At 38.6% G+C, this 22,726-nt stretch overlaps 3 protein-coding genes across 9 annotated transcripts in view; 1 reads left to right on the forward strand and 2 right to left on the reverse strand.

Annotated features, from left to right (window-relative positions):
- shroom2a (shroom family member 2a) overlaps nucleotides 1-1,786 on the reverse strand; it is a 31,653-nt gene extending 29,867 nt beyond the window's left edge. For 3 of the 4 annotated variants that reach the window (XM_069522447.1, XM_069522446.1, XM_069522445.1), the window contains exon 1: nucleotides 1,460-1,769. The gene's annotated coding sequence lies outside the window, so the exon portion shown is untranslated. Of the gene's footprint in view, nucleotides 1-1,459 lie in introns of all 4 variants that reach the window. The other variant, XM_020080915.2, reaches the window with a different exon arrangement.
- On the forward strand, nucleotides 1,060-5,911 carry LOC109625618 (synapse-associated protein 1). Its single transcript, XM_020080921.2, has 10 exons — nucleotides 1,060-1,336; nucleotides 2,199-2,398; nucleotides 2,521-2,639; nucleotides 2,726-2,792; nucleotides 2,938-3,011; nucleotides 3,102-3,241; nucleotides 3,389-3,540; nucleotides 3,905-3,957; nucleotides 4,061-4,205; nucleotides 4,970-5,911. The coding sequence occupies exons 2-10, from the start codon at nucleotides 2,200-2,202 to the stop codon at nucleotides 5,095-5,097; spliced, it is 1,077 nt and encodes a 358-aa protein (XP_019936480.2). The 5' UTR covers nucleotides 1,060-1,336; nucleotide 2,199; the 3' UTR covers nucleotides 5,098-5,911.
- Nucleotides 5,912-7,769: 1,858 nt separating this feature from the next.
- On the reverse strand, nucleotides 7,770-21,749 carry LOC109625266 (AP-1 complex subunit sigma-2). 4 transcript variants are annotated; one of them, XM_020080436.2, is made up of 8 exons: nucleotides 21,619-21,749; nucleotides 19,970-20,148; nucleotides 17,843-17,951; nucleotides 17,374-17,511; nucleotides 16,278-16,308; nucleotides 12,661-12,723; nucleotides 9,328-11,175; nucleotides 7,770-8,414 (listed from the first exon to the last, which is right to left on the reverse strand). In XM_020080436.2, exons 1-6 carry the CDS (start codon nucleotides 21,724-21,726, stop codon nucleotides 12,671-12,673), a joined length of 618 nt encoding a protein of 205 aa, XP_019935995.2. In that variant the 5' UTR covers nucleotides 21,727-21,749; the 3' UTR covers nucleotides 7,770-8,414; nucleotides 9,328-11,175; nucleotides 12,661-12,670. The 4 variants fall into 4 exon arrangements, with proteins under 4 accessions (XP_019935995.2, XP_019936000.2, XP_069378554.1 ...); XM_020080441.2 differs by lacking the exons at nucleotides 12,661-12,723; nucleotides 16,278-16,308; XM_069522453.1 differs by lacking the exons at nucleotides 9,328-11,175; nucleotides 12,661-12,723; nucleotides 16,278-16,308 and adding an exon at nucleotides 14,344-14,430.
- Between the last annotated feature and the right edge of the window lie 977 nt (nucleotides 21,750-22,726).

Raw genomic sequence — 22,726 nt, forward strand, 5'->3', positions numbered from 1 at the left:
TCATAGGTTTATCAAGTATTAAAGTGTATACTGGATCACATTAAACTAAACCTGACACAAAAGCTGTGAGAATATTATGGAACATCATTAAATGAGACTCCATACCGATTTACCAGCTTAGCATTTGAAACCTGCCGATTTGAACTCTCAGAAAAAATGGTCATTGTGTGTCGATATGAAATCTTTTATTTTGCAGAATTGAAAAATAGTTTGGCTTTTGGACGTGATGCCATTATTATTAATTTACCTCTATTCTTTTAGTTCTTTACAATGATCAATACAATGTTTACAACAAAGAAAAGATCTGCATTTATGCTTACATTTTGCTTTAAACAATATGTACTGGTTATACTAATACTTTCTTTTGTTCACATTCCCTTGTATTGGTGTTTTCTTTTGATTGATAGTTATTCAAGGTATAGTTGAAGATTAAACTCTAAATTATACATTACATTTGTTCATCATCAGGATTTGATACGACATCTAAGGAATCCTTCCCAGTCTGTACAACCACACACTAATTTTGGGACTGCAACTCAGGTTCAACTCATCTAACTTTGCAATACTCATTCTGTCAGTGCAATTCAATTCTGTGCTCATGTGCAATCCCTCACACTGTATATACTCATCTGGAGTCCTTACATTGTATATTTGCTGCCCACACTGTATTTTTTTCATTGTATATAGTATTTATATGCTATTTCTGTTTTTATATCTCCTTACATTTATACTGCATGTTTACTTTTATAACTTTTATTGATGCCCACTTTTTGACAGTTCTCTTTTCTGCTGCTAAACAAATTTCCGCAATTGTGATGGGAGATTATTTTATTGTACATATGCATAAATATTTCCATATCGTTCGGGTTCTACAACAATGCATCGTTGTTTCGGGCATCTGAATTCTACTGGTGTGTTTATCAAAGCCGTGGGCCTGCTTCCATCAGGTTACTAAGAACTACAAGCTGTGATATCGAAGATTTCAAAAAAAATCCCACAGGCTTGTAGAGCTAGTCTCCGATAAAGCGCGACATTTCTGCTCTTAATTTGAAGGGGACAGCGCTTAAGTGCATGAGATGAGTGTGTGAATGCTACATCCCGTGGATCCGATGGTCTGTGTTTACAGGGAATAAAACCACAACTCTAGTTTCACAAATCGGAAACAGTCGGTGATCACCTGTCGTCATACTCCAGCCAGGCTCCCTTCAACTTAAAGCCCTCATGTGAGAGAGAATGAAACACTAACAATGTCGAGCAGCACAATGGAAACCATCTTCCCCTGCACCGACTGCCAAGTCAACGGAGCGGAGTTACACAGACGTGCTCTTTGACGCAGGTAACCGAGGCTTCGTGAGAAACCAGCGCTTATTGCTAAACAAATGAACAACTCCACTCCACGAGACTTTCCACTTTCTCCACATGCACATCCCAGAACACCGGTTCAAACCGCTGACCTTACCTGGAAGTTCCACTCCTGGACAAACCGGTGAACGCGATCGCTTCCTCGGTGATTCTCGCAGCTTTATCGCAGGTTCAGGTTAATACACATACTTGCTCTTTTTCTGCGCGACTACCTCCACTCAGTGGTGAATCGGCTTTTAAACAGCGGGGCAGCTCTGCGACTTGTTTCCGAGAGGAGCTGCGGAGTTTCTCTGCTGTTCGCGAGCAGCAGCAGCAGTAGTCCGGCCCGTGTCCGTGCTGCCTGAACCGAGAGCGACACACTGACACACTCCGGAGAGTTTAAACGAGCTAAGCTAACCTAGCTCCATCCATGGACGCCAGGGACAACAAGTGGAGCAGAACGCAGCGCGAGCGCGCCACCTCGCGTTAGCTGACAACGTGTCCCTTTCAAACTACTTTGCTTCGTGCTCGGATAAATAAACTCACTGTGACTGACTCTAGACATGAGGCTTTAACCAAGATGTCCGGGTTTACACTGTTTTCATCGCCAGTCCGCTAACTATGAACAAATCCGCTAACTATTAACTTCTTCCAGGGGGGGTCGCACGTTTCCATGACAACCCGTTAACTTAAGGGGCGGCGGCAGGGTCAAATCTAGCGAATTCGCGGAAATGGTTGAGTGGTGAAACGTCACCAGCGATCACACTTTGAGTACTTTACTTTATTTTACGAACACTAACACACGCGGTGATTGATCACCAGGGCTCGTTGAATAACCTCTTTTTAACTATTTAAAGTATGTTTAAGAACTTGGGACACTGGTTCGGAGTGGAGGGCGAAAATGGCCGAGGTAAACAAGAAGGCGAGATTGTTGTTGGAGCCAGTGAAGACAAGAGCAGTCATGAGATGAACAAAACAAAGGCTGGGGCTGAAAGTGAGCATGCCGAGAAACACGCTGACCCTCATCCACTTCTACAGAAAGCCAAGGGCTTCAGTGGTAAGTGTGACACAGTTCAGTAAAGGTTGTTATTGTAATCTTAGTTGAAAGTGTTTGGTCGCCTTGCTGTAGCATCCATGTAACCTCAGCCACCTGTAGTCATAGATTGTCTTCTTCTGCAGGTTACATCTATAACTTTGCCAGCAGTGCCTCAAAGAATCTGTCTGAGTCCGTGGTTGAAACAGCACAGACATTGAAGAAAAGTGTTGAGGAGGGGAAAATAAATGGAATTATTGATAAGGTAAATATCTCTTGGCGTCTTTTTAACTAGTTATACAGCCTTGTGTTTTTTTTGGGCCTGTCTGATGGAATGTGTTCTTCTCTCAGACCCTTTTGGGTGATTTCCAGAAAGAGCAAGAAAAGTTTGTTCAGGAGAAAAAAGCTAAACAGTCTGGTAAGCTCTAAATAATTAATTCAGCCATTGTCCCAAGTTACTTTCATTAATAGTCACTTAATTGCTCAATGAGGAAAAATGCATTGCATGTAAGTATATTCACATCACAATACTGTAACTACAGACTAGTTTTCATTGTTCCTAGGTGTTGCTGTGCCACCATGGGTTGGTTATAGTGAAGAGGACACTGTACAGCAACAGATTTTAGCTCTCTCCGCAGTTAGTATGATTTCTTATAATTCTTTTGATATTACATTTTTTGTTATCAAGACAAATGTAACTTTTTACTAACATTTCTTTTTTCGACAGGACAAAAGAAATTTTTTGCGAGACCCTCCTGCTGGGGTGCAGTTTCACTTTGACTTTGAGCAAATGTATCCAGTCGCCATGGTGATGCTAAAGGAAGACGAGCTCCTCACAAAGATGCGCTTCCATCTGGTCCCCAAACAGTGAGAATGTTTCACGTGCTGCAGATATTAACTTTCTGTGTCCATCATGTGCATCCCTGCATAAGACGGTTTATTTAAAAAAACTAAAATATTTGTATTCCACCACAGAGATGATTATCTATTTCCCTGTTTGTCTTTCTTTTTTAGGGTGAAAGAGGAAGCGTTCTGGAAGAATTACTTCTACCGTGTGTCTTTGATAAAACAATCGGCTCAGCTCACAGCTCTAGCAGCACAACAGGCGGCGGAACGGAGAGATGAGGAGAAAACTGGCGGCAGTCCTGTGGATAGTCGTCAAAAGGGTACAATCTTATTGTGTAATATAAAAAATGGACCTGTCTATAATCTGATGGCTCTTGTCAATGAGAAGATAATTTTAAATAATAGCTTCTTACACACAAATCCAGAAATAATAAATGTTATTGAAAAGGGGAAACGAATAAGTAGTCCATTTGTCCCACAATGGTGACATTTGCAGATGAGGTAAAGCCAAACATTATGTTTTAAATCAAACAGTGAGTTGACAGCAGGAACAATTTGCACACTTGCAATATTAAACACAGTTCTATTCATAATTAATTTCTGTTTTACTCTGCAGCATTGCATGAGAGAACATGAATATCACCTTCTTAAGAGATAATGTCAAAATGATTTTTGCATCTGTAGGTAAAGGGAAAACTCCTCCTGTCATTTGCAGCACCAAACCAAAGTCCAGTGAGGTAAGTCATCTGTTTTCATAGAATAAAATAACAGTATTTGTGTAACGCAATAACTGGACTGAAAGTTGTGTAGCATTCAGATATCCTATTTCTGTAATGACAGGATGAAGAGGAGCTCTCCACCAGCCCACCTGTGTCTGAATTTGTTAGTGATGCTTTTGACTCATGCAACATAAATAAGGACGACTTGCGCAAAGAGATGGAACAGCTGGTTCTGGACAAACAGGAACCTCCAAGCACAACACAGGGTAAATCTTTTTGTTGAACTGGATCATGATGTAATAGTTTCTTGTTACAGTGCTGGTTTAAAGCAACTGCTTAGAGTATGTTCAAGTTTTGATGTGTACTACACATAGACTATATATAAAAAGGTACCACAACATTCAAATGAACTCTAAAAAGAGTGTTGTCATGATGTTTAGAACCAAGGAGGATCTGGAGGTACATTTCCTAATTTTTGTGGCAGACCAAGTCCAAAATGTAGTGAAGTAAAATATCTGGGTCAAATTTTTAGGACTGATTTACATGATGATGCACAAGCCAACATGTTGGCACAAAAATCTTCTATGTGTACAGATGATGTTAAAATAGCACTTTTTATAACCCACTGTACTTCTTTGGTGTAACTATAGTAATGCGGGATTGAAAAAGCTTGTAGTGACACATAATAATGCATTCAGGACTTTGCTCAAGCTGCCTCGAGTGCATGTCACATGTTTGTGGCTGTTGCAATGTCCCCAACTTTCACGCTCTGAGGAATTGTATGTATTAATTTAAGTTTAGATTATCTTACTCAAAAACATGACCAAAAGGGCCTTAACTACATTTATCTTATTTTTGGAAACCGAGGAACACAAGTCTATGTGTGTTTTAATTTCTGTGGACTTGCAAAGTGTGATTGTATTTTATATTTGTGTACTGATATGGACCTACGAGTCTTAAATTAAGTATCTTTTTATTTTTCCATCTTGTTGAGTGACTCAAATTTTGTGTTTGTTTTCTTTTTTTGTAGATGAGACCCCAGACTGGGAAAGAGAGTTGCAGGAGGAACTGAAGGAGTACGACGTGTTGGCTGATAACGAGAACCATGACGACAACTGGGACAAAGAGATTGAGGATATGCTAAAGGAGGACAGCTAGAGCACCGGAGCAAGCTCCTCAGTCTTAACTATCTGAAGGACATCCTTGAGGTCAGAAACAGCACACGACACTTGAGTTTATGCTCCTGGTGAAATCATTAATTGCAATATTGGTCCTCCAAGAGAATGAGAAATACATCTGAATGTTGATAACATTTTAGAGGCCTGAATAGTTTTATGAGTTATTGAGATCTTGTCCTGCACCTCATATTTAAAATGTATGCCTCCATGGTAAATAGAACAGTGACAGTAGCACAAGAAGAAGAGTCATAAAGTCAACAAGCTGACTCAGCAACATCGGTGTGAATAGTTTTTATCTGGCTTTAAAGGAGGGGTTGGTAATCTGTTGAACACTTTTTATCTTATTTTCTTTAACCCGTGAATATGTGAATATGTCCAGGTAACGCATGATTAAATACAGAAGCCAATATGATATCACTTTTTCTATTAGATTCATACTTGTGAATGAGCTTGGGCGTTGTGTATATTATCAAAATGCTACAATATGTGACTGATCATTCTGTCTATGTTTGTTGAGATCAAATGTAATGTCTCCACATGCACACATATAGATGCTGACATAATGTACTCTGGAAACACTCAAGTCCAAACAAGCTTTGTTGTTTTTCTTTCCGTTTTACTTCAAAAATGACTCAGGAAAATAGATCCATACTCTTCTGTTGTGTTTACACTGATGCAAACGGTTCCAGATTTATTAACTATTAACTTGTTGTTTTTAAATACACGTTCTCTTTGTTTTACATTTGTGATTGTACCCTGAATGTGTTTCAAGACATAAAGCATATTAAACCAAAGCACGTGTCTCTCATGCTGGTCGATAGTATCTCAACATGTCGATGTGTCACAACACTCTGCGACACATTTACTCTTTTGTCACCAACCGTCGGTGGTTCTGTCCTAATGCACTGTGAGAAACCTGCGAAGAATTGAAGGAAACGAGCCGTTTGTGACAGCACAGTTCTCTGACCCCAGAGTCCTCTTTATTGCTGAACTTGACAGGAAACACAACCGTTCTCCTTTATCCATTTCAGACACTGTAACAATAAACTACACAATGTAGTATTCTCTGCAGGTAAACACAAGGGCAGTAATGTCCCACACAGGTTGCACTCCATGCACAGTGTAGCTACAGTTTACTTCACTTTACAGATTCTATCAGTCGCACATCTGAGATACAAAACTGCAAACAGATTCAATTTTACAGTAAAATTCTTCTCATTTGAAGTAAACAGTGTTTAGAGGAGGAGATTTCAGTGTTTCAACAAGGAAGACAACTGACATACAGAAGAAAATGGAAAAAAAAACTAAAGTGAGGAAAGATAGAAAATAGAGTTTAAACAGTTTTGGTTTCAATACCAGCTTCTTAAATATGTAAACACAGTTCAAGATGAACTTAAAATACACAAAGAATTCCAGCTGATATTTGCACAGCCACGTGTTCAAGGCATCTTATATGTATTTGTGCAAGTTCTCATCTAAGTGACTGGGAACTAATATTTACATACATTTAAAAAATCTATATAGTCTGCTACAGTCTATCACACTATTGCTATTTAATGCATGATTGCACTTTTTCTTTTCTCTTCAGAGTCACAGTACTAAACAGGTATTTTTACATGCTGTACAATATAACACGTGTGGCTATCAGTGGCCAACGTTTCTTTATTTTTATGTTAAATCACAAACAGGTTGAGTGACTAAACAGTGAAACGGCCTAAGAGGAGTATTTTTCCAAGGTCTTGCACACCACACGTGCTTGTTGTAAGGTGAAGCTTTGCACATAATCACATGGGGTCACCAAACTGTGCCAATGAGAAGCAAAGGTTAAAGAAAGCTCAAATCACCCACAGAGATCCTACAGCTAGCTTAGTGAAGCCTTTTAGCCTATTTTAGCTCTTTGTTTTGGTAATTCAGCCACATATTTATGCATTTTATGTTTATGTCTCAGCATTCTCATCCACCTCACTTCCAGCAGCATCAGGCATCTGTTTACTCCAAGGTCAGCTCTACCCACTGTGCTTTAACCCAACAGCCAATTTGACTAGCATTTAAAGAAAGCCACATCATGTCTAGACAGACAGTGTTTCCCTGCACTTTTCAGTCCCCAGACTTACATGTCTGACAGAACAGATGAACCTTTATTTTGATCAGTCCAACTCTTTACACAAGTTGTTTAGCAACTCATATATTACTTTCACAACAAATCTCTAAATGTGACGCATAATATGATTTATGGTCTCTAAATAAACAAATGTTCCTGCATTTTACACATTTAAAAACTGTTTGTGTGTTGGGTTCTGTGTCCTGTCAAGCTGAGGTGCTTTCTAGATGGGACGATGATGTTGTACCACATCTGCTTAACAATTTTAAAAGGCCGTTATATTTCACTGCTGTCTCACTGTCTTCTTTCTTAGTTCTACCAGCATTTGGACAAATACAGCCACAAGAGACATAATCTGGTGCCATGAATAGAGCCTTTACAATACATAAATATTTTCAGTCAATGAAATGCACTTATAGTTTTTATATATAAAAAAAATAGAAACACAGTTGTAAACATAAAGAAAGAAAACAGTGAATCTTGTTTTTGCACATTACACATTGATGAAAGAAACTCAGAACCTGCTACATTGCATTAACATGCAGATGAAGTCATGGGACAAATTCTTTTATTAGAAATGAATGGACATCCATCAGAGATCAAGGCATTCAACAGTAAGTGGGATCCTTCCATTAAGGTTTGTAAACTGTAACTGTAACATTTTCTGTTTCATCGTAATGCCTTGTGAGGCGAGATGAAACGTAAATCTTTGGTTTTGTGGACGCAATACTTTTGACTTTCCTTAAAAAATATTATCTCGGTCTCTTTTTTAGTACAAGTTATGAAGTCGGGAATCTCTCCGTCAGCTTTGGGATTAAAAGGAAGCAGTTCACTCAGTACAGTTCCTCAGACTAAAAGGCAGCAAAAAGCTGAATGATGCTGTTTTTTTCTTTGCCAACAGTTAACGCCATCGCACTGACCAAATAAAGAACTCATAGGACATGGAGAGATAACGCAACATTGTCTCAGAGAACAAAGAAAACAGATGCAAAGGAAAAACGATGCCCACCGTGTGTATGTGTGTGTGTATGTGTGTGTATAAGGTTGTGTGAGCTCAAAGGTGAATTGAAGTTGGTGTTGGCTACATACAGCAGAGCAGCTGGCAGATGGATGCGTGTGGAGCAAGTGGATGTTGATGAGCACCATGTTTATGTCAGACCGATTTCCTCCAGCACGCTGCGCGAGGTCTCTGCTTCCTGTGGAGGGAGAGGAACCAGAGCTCCAGTGAACCGCTCAGTGAGCTGCACGACACATTCCATTCAACTCAACACTGCAGACACAACACTGTGATGCCATGTTTTGTCTTATATAAAGTCATTACTATCTCGACAGCAGTAATGGTGAAGTCAAAGCTACATAAATCAACATTTTTTAAAATTCAGTTCTTTGTTAAACTACTATATGTAAGAGGTGGCCCATCCCAAGGCACATGTAACTTCATAGTTCACTTTACCCTCTGAACTTTAGATTAATGTTTGGGATGTGGTGCTGCAGTTGGAAGATGAGGTTACACTATATATACAATAATAATTACACAGTGAATCAAATCAAAGTGAGGAACCAATAACTGTAGTTCAGTTCGCCATCCAAATTCTCTATTTATATTTGCGTTAACAATTAGTTAGTTATTAATTTCTGTGAGAAAATGAATGTAATCTCTTTATTCTTGAGGCCCAATTGTGTAAAAACCGTGGCCCAGTAGTGCCCCTAGTGGTCAATAATTCCACAGGGCAACTTTAAAGCTGCATTTATCAATACTCTTCTATATGTATACATAGACATATAAAATGAAATGCATATTCAAGTGAATACATATAAATAAAAGGGGTGGCTTTTAGTAGGAAACCCACGTCTCTTTAGTTCAACTACAATATTTGGGCATTTTGTTCAGTAATTATCTGCATTAATTAATATTTTTTAGTCAGAACATGAGGATGGACAGATGATGTTAAATACACATCATCAACTGGCCTGTATTCATCCCCCAATTATTTGATATGTATTTCCTTTTATTTTGAGCTATGTTGTACTTCCATAAACAGAGAGACATTATTGTGGAGGAAATTATAAGAGCTGGTGGTTTTTGCAGAAAGAAAGAGAAGCACTTACTTTGGCATCCTACAACAAGGTTCAGCACAAAGTAAAGAGAAGAGTTGCATGAGAGCAGTGAGAAAGAAATCTTGCTTTATAATGGAGATGTAAAATTCATCCCTTTTACACAGTGACTTCAAAGTGTCGTTTCATTTTCACTGAAAATTCTCTCCATTCAGTGGTGAGGCCACAGAGTTTATTTCCCAAACAGAAGAAAACTGCAGAAAAACTACATCACTAGAGGTCAACTAAGACTGCAATAGGTTTACATCAAGGAAAGACACCAGTGTGCGTATGTGACAAAGAATCATAAACAATTTATTGATGATCCATCATGTACATTTATAAAATTAACCACAGCGGCCTATTGATATAATCCGTCCTCATGAGTTGGACACAGATGAACAATGACGGATCATTTAAAACATCTCAAGTGCTTAGTCAGTGTGCAATTATGACGGATCAGTCTAAGTGTAAGGCTAATTAATTTAATTATGTTTCAATGTCTACTAAGCCCTTGATTAATCTGTGCAAAGTGCAAATATTTATTTAGTATGAATCCCATTATTATTACTTACCTTGACAGTGACCTTCTTTCTATTTATCTAAATAGGACATAATCAGGGTCTATCAATTTAAAAGATATAAAGAATAACTCATCTTATTACTGTGAAGATATTCAAAAACTAGGTGATCTAGTGTTTGTACCACAGTCGGAGAGTTTGTTTCATACTTAAAGCTACAACAAATCCTACCAATCACAACACGGACAAAACTTAAAATTCAAATACATACTGTCTGATTAGAAGTTAGAATATATTAATAAAAAGACACAGAAATTGATAAACACATGTAAAATTCACTTCCCACCCCTGATGCGATGTGAATTCAGACGTAAAAACAAGACGGATGAGGGAAACTATGATGTGTAAAACCAAAAAGATTAACACCTCTTTGAAAAAATAGTTACTCAAATGTTGAATCTGTGTTTAAATACGAATTCAGATGCTAATAAATTGTGATCTGGCCCTCAAGCATTTACATACTTACGAAGGTATAGTGCAGACTTAAACACAGACATTTTGTGCATCTGTACTACAACCTGTGCAACAGGGGGCAGACTTCCCCCACATATTCTGAGTGGTAATAACCCACTGAGTTATGTAGAGACCATCCATCATAACAAAATACTGGATATGATTTGTTCTTATTTTTATGATATTAATAGTGATCCAACAGTGCACAGATTTTCTTTAAAGTAAAAGAACCGCAGCTAAAATGTCCAAATAACAATAAAACCCACGAAGTGAAAAAGAGATGCAACTGAAGTCTGGTGTGTGGACCGTAAGTTAGAATCATGAGTCAAACTGCATACTTCAGGTTGTGATGGCACATGCTGCCCTGCTGGTGCAGTGAAACAAACAATAGGTTGAGTGATGACAGGCATAAAACAATATATCACGACAGAACATATGACTCATTACACATATATTGATGACTACTTCCACTATAACTGGTTCATATTATAATTACAATTACAAGACATTGACCCCCTCGTTCTTTCCGACAATCCGACCAATATGTGTTAATCAAAACTGTAGTTTTTAACTTACTTTAGATTTTGTGACAATACTGTATCATGACTGTCATGTATTGAATTGAACAGTGAACTGAGAGAACAACAGTGAAGATTATGACACCCCCCAAAACCAATGACAATGAGAGGTGCTCAGAGTGCAGAGAGAAAGGTGCCAGGCACTGAGGAGCTCAGCATGCAGGGTGGATAGCGGCAGCGGCGGCAGCAGCAGCAGCAGCAGCGGTGGCAGCCAATCAGTACACAGGCACATTAAAGTACTCATGACGGGGCTGGGGGAGAGAAATGCACACAGCTTAGAAAAGGCAAGAACATTGAGGCGAAACAACCACCTCATTCAGACACCTCATTCACAGGACATGCAGGAGACAATACAACAGGCAGGAGGCGTCACTTGGTGACAGAAACAAACTGCTCAAAACTAGTTCTAGTTCTATTACATATGTTTACATTTCAGAGAAATGTGCCTGATCTCTTTCTTGTTGTGACATAAATCAGAGAAGACACGCTGCTGTCATGTCTCTGCAGTATATACAAACAAGTAAATATGATGAGTGAGCCAGCAGGCAGTTAGCTAAGCTTAGCATAAAGTCTAGAAATAGGAGGGAACAGGTAAAAAGGTTAAAAAAAAATCTCACCAACTAACACATGGAATCTTGTTTGTATAATCCATACGAGAATCGAAAGGTAAAAGTAACGTGTATGTACAGGGGGCTATGTGTAGGAACCATTTCTCAATTACTGGCTCTTTTCAGCATTTCTAGATCTCACTGTTTAGCAAATTATATACGGATACAAATGCTGCTATCTTGTGGCGCAGCGATCAGGGGATTGGAGCTGTGGTAGCAAGGTCCCATTCACACATGTGCTCGACCAATCATAAGTTAGCCTCACCTGTCGATCATGAAGTTTCACCACATTTTTATAGCACAATAACTAATAACCAAAATTAAAAAATGAACACTTGAACAAACATCAGTGTGATGACGTCCAAATCTGACAGAAATCTGTGAGATTTTTTTATGTGTACTTTGGTGCATGTCCCATCCAATGAGAGAAAGGAGGTGGATTTATGACCTATACTGCAGCCAGCCACCAGATGGCGACCAGGGTGCATTGGCTTCAATTTTAGGGAACAGTCATATTTTCCATCTAACAGTCTATGGCAGGAATAGAGACTCTTTTGGATTAATCAAAGAACACACAGCGTGTTTAATTTGTGAGCTTTTTTCAAAATCTCCTGACAGAGCCGAGCTAGTCGTCTCCCCCTGCTTCCAGTCGCTATGCTAAGCTACGCTAATTGTCCCTTGACTTCAGCTTCATATTTACCTTACAGATATATGAGTCATATTGTTAAAGGTAATAAAGACATTTCTCAAAAAGCATCTTATCTTGACTAAGATGCAAACATAATAAAAGTGAAAAATACATTTAGCTTTGAGTATTATAGTAGAAACAGTCTATGTTTGGCTTCACATGTAATCAGATAACAAATCTGATGGTATGGACAGTGTCAATGGAATGTTACACATACATGGAAAACAGAGACAACGAAGGAAGACTTTGTTTGATACAAACATATATTGTTGGCTATGGAGAGACAGTTACTATCAACAAGAAACCACAGAACAAGAGTCACAACACGGTCTTAACCATCACGAACTGAGCTACAGACAGACTGATATACACAGCAAGAAGACTATAGGGCTGTTACAGGCACAGACGGCCTAAATCAGTCACAGACACAGATTAATCACCTCAGTGGGCCTAATTCTGGAAAAGACCAGAGGACTCAGAGGCCATATTTGGGACCATCACACCTGTGAGGCAAACATTTTTATGAGGACAAAAATAAACAGAATGAAGCACAACACTGTTCGAGTTGGATAAAGTCTAAATCTCACAGGAAACTACAGCACCGACAAATCTACAGTATGTGGTGTGGTCGGGGACCAGGAGATTAACTGTGCAACACCACAACAGTGCCCTCTTCATTTGGTCGTATCTGCTCATTTTATCTCCGATGTCTCTCACGCAGAGTTGAGCTGAGCAGGAAATCTTCAGAGGCATCATTATTCCAAAAGAAGATCAGCTCGCTGGCACCAAAGTAATGACCAGCTCCAGAGAAATGTTTCATTAAAGCCTTATTAAAATAGCTTCCACCAAATCCCCTGTGGTATGTTTTCCATGTAATTACTGCACTATGCACTTCTTAATTCCTTAAAGCACAAGGACCCAATTCCATATGTGCCCCTTCTCAACCCCTGCACTGGATTACCACATGACTTTTTATATCCACTAACTTATACGTTCTTAAAGATGACAATCATTTTTGTCCTCCCTCATGAAAATCACTGGAAAGTATTTGTGGATTTGCTTATTATACAATGAACCACTTATTTTAAAGTTGACAAAAATGATTGTGTCTGTCAATGGCAGAAGATAAAGTAGCAGAAAACATTTTGAATTTGATCTCCTGATCTCATGATTATAAAATGACCAAAATGAAAAGAGGCACTTTTTGCTTTGATTTCTAACTGGTGATAATCTTGATGTCAACAAATCCTTTAAAAAGACCAAAGCCAACAACGAGCTGATCGAAATCTGTGTAGATAATGTCTGATATACAGGATCATTCCTCTGTGTTATCCCTAACCCCCAAAAGTTACATGTTCCTCCATTTACCATGAAAAAACACAATCAGCTGCCATAAATATTTGAGGTGTAATCGGGCTGTGTAGTAATCCACAGCTGATAATAGTCCCCAATTTCAATTTGTTTAATCTTTGCTCATATGTGCTTATCTTAAATTAAACAGTGTCCATGTGGCCGCAGCAGAAACCATTGGGTGTGGGAACCAGTCTTGGAATGTAGAGTGTTGGTTTTTGGTCTTTTTATGGGATATGTTAAAAATACAACATTGAGAACAGAATTATATCTTAGTGTTGATTAGATGATGATTGTTTTCATTTTGGGTCAAAGGACACCATGTACAACAACCTGCAGAACCAATATTAGTTGTTCAGAAATGATTATATTATACCATTTAAAACAACATACATCATTAATCTGAGCAGTTTCATTCAGTGCTGTTAGTAAGACAACAGACTAGTCTTCACACAGGCAGCATAGCTCTCTCACTGTGAAAAACACTTTTCATGTTACAGTTTAGAATTAAAATGACAATTTAGTGTAACAGAAATTATTTTAAATTTAAAAAGTGACACCAAATGTTGGATGCTGCTGCCTGTTGGTGAAACTGAGTGTGTTCAGACATGTGGTTAACATTTCAGTTGAAGTTCATGCCTGTTGTGACCCTGGCGTTTTGTGTCCCTCAAAGTTATGAGACAGTCAACGTTCATGCAGATAAAAGTTCACGGCACGCAAAAACTGGAAACCCATGCTGACCGACAGACTGACAAAACCAGTCTCGTAGTTACCGATTGCCTCGACGGAGGCATGGATGAACCCTAGGCCCATTACAAGATCTCCTCATTTGGCAAACTCCCCCAGTCTTCACTCTGGCTCTACAAATACAGAATTAAGCCAATCAGAGTCGTTTTCTCTCTGTCTGGGTAAACTTGGGCTGGCTCTCTGCAGGTTCTGACCCCACTTATTCCAAAGTGAGAATATGCACTTTTAAAATCTCTTCACGTCACACACTTAAAAAGAAAGTGGCTACATTAAGAACTTAGCAAAAGTCACTGATGTGAGGTGTGTTCTCTAAAGTTAATGTACTTGACGGTCCTGCTGACTGTAAATCAGAGAGCAGCTTCACAGTTTGTCCTCAGAGATTATGGACTTGGCTGGAAAGCACCTGCCTCACAGCTAATGTTTAGCTTTTCTAATAATACTTTACCTTATTGCTCATTTCATTAATTTAGGCCACTTTGAAGTCCCACATTGTAAACATGAGTAAGATCTCTGTTTTTGTGAATATCAAATATCAATGACAGAGAAACAATATTTTTATATGCTTAGCCATAAAATATTCAATCAAACTGACAAGGTTTCAGATATGTTGATGACATATGTGAAAATCATCAGATGATGTAATAACTACTGGAAATGTAATTTTGTCTTTGTCACTAGAGCGTGACCAAAATATCAGTATTTCAATATTTTCAATCCATAATATTCTTATTTCAAATCTTCTTATTTCAATAAACTTGTTTTCAAACTTCCTCAGGTACATATTTTCGTCATTCAAAGCTAAATCTGTGGGATTGCTGTCAGAACCTTCCCCCAGAAATCCAATGTAGGCGGTTATCTACAGTTCACATCACTTTTCTCCACTAGACGTTGATGGGCTGTCAGCAGTGGCCTGGATTCGCTTCCCAGAACTCATTAGCGGTGGCCTTCTGGATAACTAACTGACTCAACGTTCAGCAAACAAGTCCAGCAGAACCCATTATCCTGCTGACACTGATTGGGTCGATACTAGACAACTATGTAAAACACAGTTAACATTAAAAGATGCCTTCAGTGGCTAATCCTATGAAATCATTTTGACAGTTTTGCATTCTCTATAGAGTAAATTAATGATTAACTATAATGTGAGCTATGATTAAGCTTCTGGTTTTAATGTGTGACATCATTGTGAAGGGTAGAAACACAGCTGTGGTTGTGAGCGGGGTTTTCTGCTGATCGTGCTAATGGTCAGAATCATAATTGCAGTGATGCTGTGGTTTTGCCACTTGCTGATTGTGCTCAGTCTATATGAAATGCTAATGTGGGCTGGGAGTGTTTGTGTGGTCCCTGCCATGCAGACAATGAAGCTTTGTTTCTGGGCTGCAACCTGAGCTCCCCTCACATCTGCCAGCAAACAGGGATAAAAAGTGTCAAGTTCCATTGAGACATTTTAGTGTTGCAGTTTGTTTTAGTTGAAAACAGCCTGTGTCCAGTGATTACTTTACATTTCTCAATTAGTTACAACACATCTTAGAAGAGAATTCAGTGATGATACTTTCAGTTTGTAAGAGTTTGACCAGCTTCTTTCTCACAGCTCCACTTATCCCTCACGTTAAAGTGACTGTAACACATGTATGTACCTCATGGTGATAATTAGGCACAACTATTCTCTGGTAAGAGACACAACTTGTACCAGGAGATGTTTCATGTAGTTATGCCGCTGCAGGAGTTATCGGTTAGTGTCTAGTCTACACAGAGACATCAGGGACAAGGTTATTATAAAGCAGAAAAACACATACCAGCAACTTCAATATCTATGTGGCGCTCGTAACACTTGTAGTACTGCTGTTGCTGGTACATTGTTTACTCCTGGTTTTAGGATTGTGTTGGGGAATCTACAGTGAATCTAAAGCTACTGATGTAACACCACAGCCAGGGTAACTGGGGGTTTAACCAACTGTACCTGCAAACAGACGCATCTGAAAGTCTATATTCTGCAAATCACAATAGTAAGAGAGAAATATGTGAGCTGGAATCAGGACGAGGATCAAGCAAACTAAGTGGAAGAGAAACAAGCACTGTGAAGTCCATGGAATGAAAAATCACGAGAAATAAAAGGTCAAACATTTGTGAAAAAAGGACTTTAGAATTCAATGGAGTACCACACTGATGCAGCTCAGCTTCAGATGAAGGTAAGGATAGGAGTGGTGATCAGGAATCCAACAGTGAGAGTATAAGTGTATGAAAGAATTTCGACTGACCTCCTCCACTTGAAAAAAGAAGTGAGCGAAGACAAGAAGCTACACACAACATTCTTCTTCTAACACGAAGGTAAATCATGTAATTAAAGCTTATCTTTCACATAATCTTGCATTTTGAGTACTTTAATATTTTAAACCCTGCAGACATAAACTCCTAACTCGATGATTCATAACAACAAAAACATAAAATCATAAACCTGTATCCCCTTCCAGCCAAACAGCGCTTTTAAATTATATTTTTAATTCATGGTTGTCATTTTCACCAGTTATGTATCAGCATTAAGAAAATACCTCTCCATTCAGTAGCTTCATTTTTAGTGAAGGGGTCCATTATGACTCAGCATATTATCCAGTATTATTTGTAATTTAACTTAATTGTTCACTCTCTATAATCTTGAATGTGGTTTCAGTTGCTGCCAAATATTCATATGTTGATGTGTCACATTAAAAGCATTTATCTGGTTAATTTGTGCAAGCTCATCCACCTATTAATGTCTGCATACAAATCCTGAGAGGACAAGCTGTACATTCTTCACAAAAAGTGAAAACATAACAAAACATTTTTTTGATTGAGGTAGAAAAGTTTATGACAATTAAAAAAACAACATGCAACAAATTAATGAAGCTACCTTAAGAGTTAGGTAGCAGAACTGTACTCTTGTGAAATAAACTCATGACCCATTCCTCAATTCTTCCTTAGTCAACAGTCATAATGACGAGTGAGGGCAGATTACTAATTAAGTGGGAGAAAGTCATTAGTGTGTAAGTGTCATCATCACTCTCATTTGGATGTCTTACCTCCTGCAGCAGGTCAGCCTGCTCAATGGCCTTTAATACATTCTTCTTAGACGTCTCCTGAGCCTCCCCACCCAACAAGAATTCATCTAGAATGAAGTAGGCCTTCTCAAAGTTGAAAATGATGTCCAACTCACAAACCTGTGGGTCAAAAAATACATATCAATACATAGAAACATTGGATTTCTGCAGGTTTCCACAAGCTAAATTCAAGACTTTTAAACACCATAATGAAAGAAATGTAAGTATGACAGACATGACGGAATATCATAGTCCAATAATTACTCACACTTTCCCATAATTAAAGATAAAGAGAAGTAGCTCAGTAGAGAATAACCCATTAAACGTATCTCACAAAGTACAAGCAGGGACGGTGGGTATTTTGTTCAAATGCACAGAGAAATGGAGGTCGAACATATGATGACCCATTGTGTGAATATACAAAATATATAATTAATAAGAGGGAACGCACACTGCCAAAGTATTTATCCAGCAGCTCCACATATCTGTGAATTATCTCCAGTGTGATGAGCTCATTGTCCTGGTCCTCGATGGCACAGCAGAAGTACAAACTGGCGTATCTGTAACAGAAAGACGTGACATTTAAATCTGACATTCAAAACAGTAACAAAATAACAGCATTTAAAAAGCATCGTTTAAAATCCTAACATTAACCCGACACTGTGAGAATAAGAGGAGCTGACTTCATGCATTTTTATTATAGGCTCTCCAAGTGATAAATATACTGTCTCCCAGCTCACTGTAAATGTGCTGAGAGAACAACTCTGTTGTTATTAGAAAGGACTGACTGATGTTTACTGTGCACCGGGTATTCATTTAAAAAGCCAGGAGCTGGATGCAGAAGGCTGCATCAGTTAAGCCTCATTCTGCTATGGTTCTTTATCCCTTTTAATCCCTAAGGCTCCTTAAGCATGTGATGATTGGCTAATAAAGGAGCTGGTCAGTTGATCCCTCACAAGCAGCGGGTCAGGAGGACACACTGGACCAAGCAGAAGATTTTTAGAAAGACGGCACAAAGGAGCAAGTCTCAAACTCAACAAAGATGGAACTTGTTGGCGTTATTGATTCCAGATATTTGATCAATAACCCTTCTTTGTCTCATGGTCCACTCCGTCCTTGTGAGCTGTTTGTGCAAGTTACTGCAAGGCACAGCCAAGCTCATGAAACAATGAAGTCAGTTGTTTAATTGTCTATGAAACAGCAGTTGTACTGAAGCTGACACACAGAATGAACTAGCAATCATGGCATCAGGCTGTTACAGGGTCAAACCTTTTAGAACAAATGCATACATAGCTCTGAAATACACTGTAGACACTGTAAATAGAAACTGTGTCTATGTTTTTGTCCATATAACATGTTTTATTACATATTTGATAGTAAATTGAACATATTTGCATATTTAGGGTTTGATAAAAAAAGAAATCTAAATGCATCTCGGGCTGTGGGGAATTATTTCAGGCATTTTTCCCCTATTTTCTGACATTTCAGAGAAAAAACAGATTGATTGGTTATTTGAGAAAATATTCATTGCTTGCAACCAGAGGCATCCTGTATGTTTTCATTAGGATTACTACATCTGCGTGTGCTCTGCTTCAACATGATGACAGGCTGTATGTTGAAATGTTACTTACTACACTCTTGCCTAACTGTGTGCTCCAGATCTCATGTTTCCAGATTCCATTTAGCTTTTTATATTTCATATTGTGTAATTTTACACCATAAACAGCCTAAATATCATAAAGCAGTGACGGTTATTGTCTTTACTGCATCAAAACAAATTTCCATTGGGTGCTCTGAGGCTCATTTAGCTGTGGTGGAGGCTATTTATTATTTTTTAGTTCTTCTCACTGAGGTTAAAATAAAATAGAATCAAACAATTAAAAAGGATTTCCCTGTTGCCCTTGACATCTACATAAAATCATAATGTATGAACCAGTATGGAAAAATAAAACATGCTCTTGGACTATGTTCAACTTCAGTAAAAGCATTTCTCATTTCTGAAACAGAACAATCATATCAGGACTAAGACAGTTGTTTACAGCAGCTCTCCTCTGACATGTGAGCACGTTGGACTTTCTGTCTTCATTAACAGTTGGAAAGATGAGAGCTTCTCAAAACTATAAAAATAAAGACATATTCAAACCGCTGCAGTAAAACTAAATCCAAAGGCAGCAGCCCTAATCACACTTTTATGTCTTAATGTAATGTAATGAGTCAATTTAGCTGTTTTCATTTAATAACAATAAAAAGGGCAAAGTCAACTATAAACTATTCACATTAAAGAGGTTAACAAACATGTGTCTGGTTGAGCAATAGTGCAAAGTCACTGGTGGGTCAGCGCGTGGACTGCTGTGTTTGTTTACCTGTCCACTGCAAAACAACTATAAAGTGAAAATTGTATTTTTCTTATTGTACATGATGCCTTCATATTCTTTGGCGACATACTTCTGATTGTCCAACAGAGCCAAGTCTGTGAATGACAGGTCTATGACTTGCCAAGGGAAGTGTGAAAAACTGTTCTGTGACCATTCAACCAGAAAACACATTTTATTCAAATTCAAGTCCAGTTTCTACGCACCTCTTGTATACAATCTTCAGGTCTCTCCACTCTAGGAAGCTGCACATTTTGGGCTTTCGAGCCAGGACCGTCTGCACCAACTCTCTGGTGATCTTCTTCTTCTCCTTATCAGACAAAGGCACGTACCATTTCTGAAGCCTGAGCTTTCCTTGTCGACTGAACAGAAGCATGAACTGCATCTGAAATTAAGACATGGGGAGAAGAAAAAAACAACAGATGAGCTGTGAAACACAATGAGAGACAAGAGGAAGGAGTGGGTGGTTTAAGATATCCACAAAAAGATTCAAAAAGCATTCGGAAGAAAACATCCAACTACTGTGACGCCAGACGTGGGAATTTGAAGTCAAGAAGATTCTGACACGTTAAGACAAACAAAAGAAAATATTACTGATTGATATGTGAGAATTAGGTTAATCCAGGTCTGGAAATGACTTGAGCTATTATCCTGTACAATATTCATCTCTGCGGAGGTTATATTTTCACCCCTGTCCATTTGTATGTGTTTTGTTTGTTTGTTTGTTTGTTGTGAGTAAAATATGTGTAGTATGGGTCAGGGAAATTTGTTGTGGATCTGGATCAGTAGACAGATCCAGAATTTCTACCTTAACAATGCGAGATAGGGTGTTTCTCTACATTTTCACCATTTCCCCAGGGAATAATTTATGGGTCCTGGTGAAAAATGTGTGAATGATTTTGGTGCAGCTTGATTGATATTAAGGCGAGTGTTAGACCTGGCTGGTAGAATGCCCTCAGTTATCAGTTTATTAGGTACATGTAGGTATGTAATGTAATGCAGACCTGCTGTGTGTCCTCCTTCATGAGGCCTACAAGGTTCAGCTTTTAATTGAAACTGGAGGCTGTTTAGTTTAGTCCAGTATATTACACACAACATCAACACTAAATACATAAATATAATATAATAAAAGTAATCAGGGTGTGGAAAACTTGTCGTGGCTTATATGAAAAATCACACCCATAAGATTAACAGAAAATAACATAGTCACAGATACAGGTTATATTCTTGTAGACATATTAGTATAACATGGACATATTTGGTATATATACATATGAGTTTGTGATGTTGTTGATTTGTATCACACAATATAAAGTGGAGTTTCTGTTACAGAACCTGTCATCACTGACTTCAACGTGTTGGAGGAAATAGTAAAGACACCTGTCACAGTAAAGTTGAATCAGCGTGTGTCTAAGGTGAAAACTAACCGTGATGAAGGGAGGATTCATTACAGGCCTGTTGTACTGACCACACAAGCTCACCAGGAATGTGAATAATAACAATAACAATGATAATATCAGAACCTAAGAGTTGTGTGTCAGATGTGTCTGTGTTGTCGTGTGTGAGGGATAAAGAACCAGTTTTACTTCAGGTTTAAAACTCCGCCTTCAGAACCGATGACCAGAGGAAACATGTTGTAACTTCTCGCTTCGATCAAAACAAACAGGAACGGTTTTTAATGAACAATTCAAAATGACAGTATCACCTCGTCCTCACCACAAGTCTGCTTTACACCGTTATTCAGCGCCTAGCATTAGCCTCTTCAGCTAGCGACCAGAGCGCGGAGAACACCGCATGACACACACGTGTACACGGGTATCAGAGTAAAACATGACACAAAGTAAAAAGTACTTACCTTGAGTACCAACACAGTATTCCTCTGTAAAGATGTGAGCCACCACCCGAACCAGCACCAGGCACCAGACCCCTGATTGGACACACATGCGCTCGTGTTGCTGTTCATTGGCTGACGGGGTTCCGAACGGTCACGCCCCTTTCAACGCTTTAACTCGACATCGCGGGTGTGATAGGCTGGTGTACACGTCAATCAAGCCTCGAGCGGCTCGACGGCTGCCGCCCCTCCGAACGTCGTGAGCTGAATGAAATAAATAAAGATAATAAAAGTAGGAGAGAATTGAATTTGTTCATAGAGACATAAAGAAAAGAAGAGAGAGCACTGAGTTATTCCCTGTGAGCCTGGATTCAAGTTTCTGATCATTCATCATGTTTGAATATTTAATTTCTCAATTATTAATTTGCCTTGTTTTAATTTTATTTCACCAACACTACATTTTGATTGGTTCATATTTAGTTTGTAACCTGTAACATGTGACTGGGTTGTTTTTTCATGGCTGATTATCTTCATATTCTGTATGTTTCAGCAAATAAACTGACTGAATGGAATAAAAAAAGATGTGTTGACAGTGGACAACATGGAGATAAGTATGTAGGTATATAGTTGGTTTATAGGTAGGCAGGTATATTATTGATCCTGGAGGAAAAGGGTTGTCATCAGTAAAATATAACTTAAGTGAGGAAAACAGAACCTTAAACCAATACCACACACATTGTGCACAGGTAAAAGTGCAGCACCATTACCACGCTGCTACCTTAAGTGAAACATGATATGATGAAGGTATTTGTCTAAAGGTCAAATTGGTGGAGACATTGCAATGCAGGTACCTGTGATTAATCCTGCTTGATTTGCATTTGATCAAAATACAGCAGAGTTCTATGAACAATCACCTTCATCCACGTCTCATTGCACTGGCTATCTGTCACGCTCAGAATTGATTTCAACATTGTTTTGTTTTTTCCAGATTTTAAATCTCTTCCTGGCATTACCCCCTCTTATATCACTGACCTTCTAATCCCATACCTACCTGCTCGTGATCTCAGATCTGCAGATCAACTGTTGCTCTTGGTTCCCAGGGTAAGACAGGAAACTGAGGGCGGTAGAACTT

Source organism: Paralichthys olivaceus, chromosome 3 (assembly GCF_024713975.1).
Source record: "Paralichthys olivaceus isolate ysfri-2021 chromosome 3, ASM2471397v2, whole genome shotgun sequence".
NCBI lineage: Eukaryota > Metazoa > Chordata > Actinopteri > Pleuronectiformes > Paralichthyidae > Paralichthys > Paralichthys olivaceus.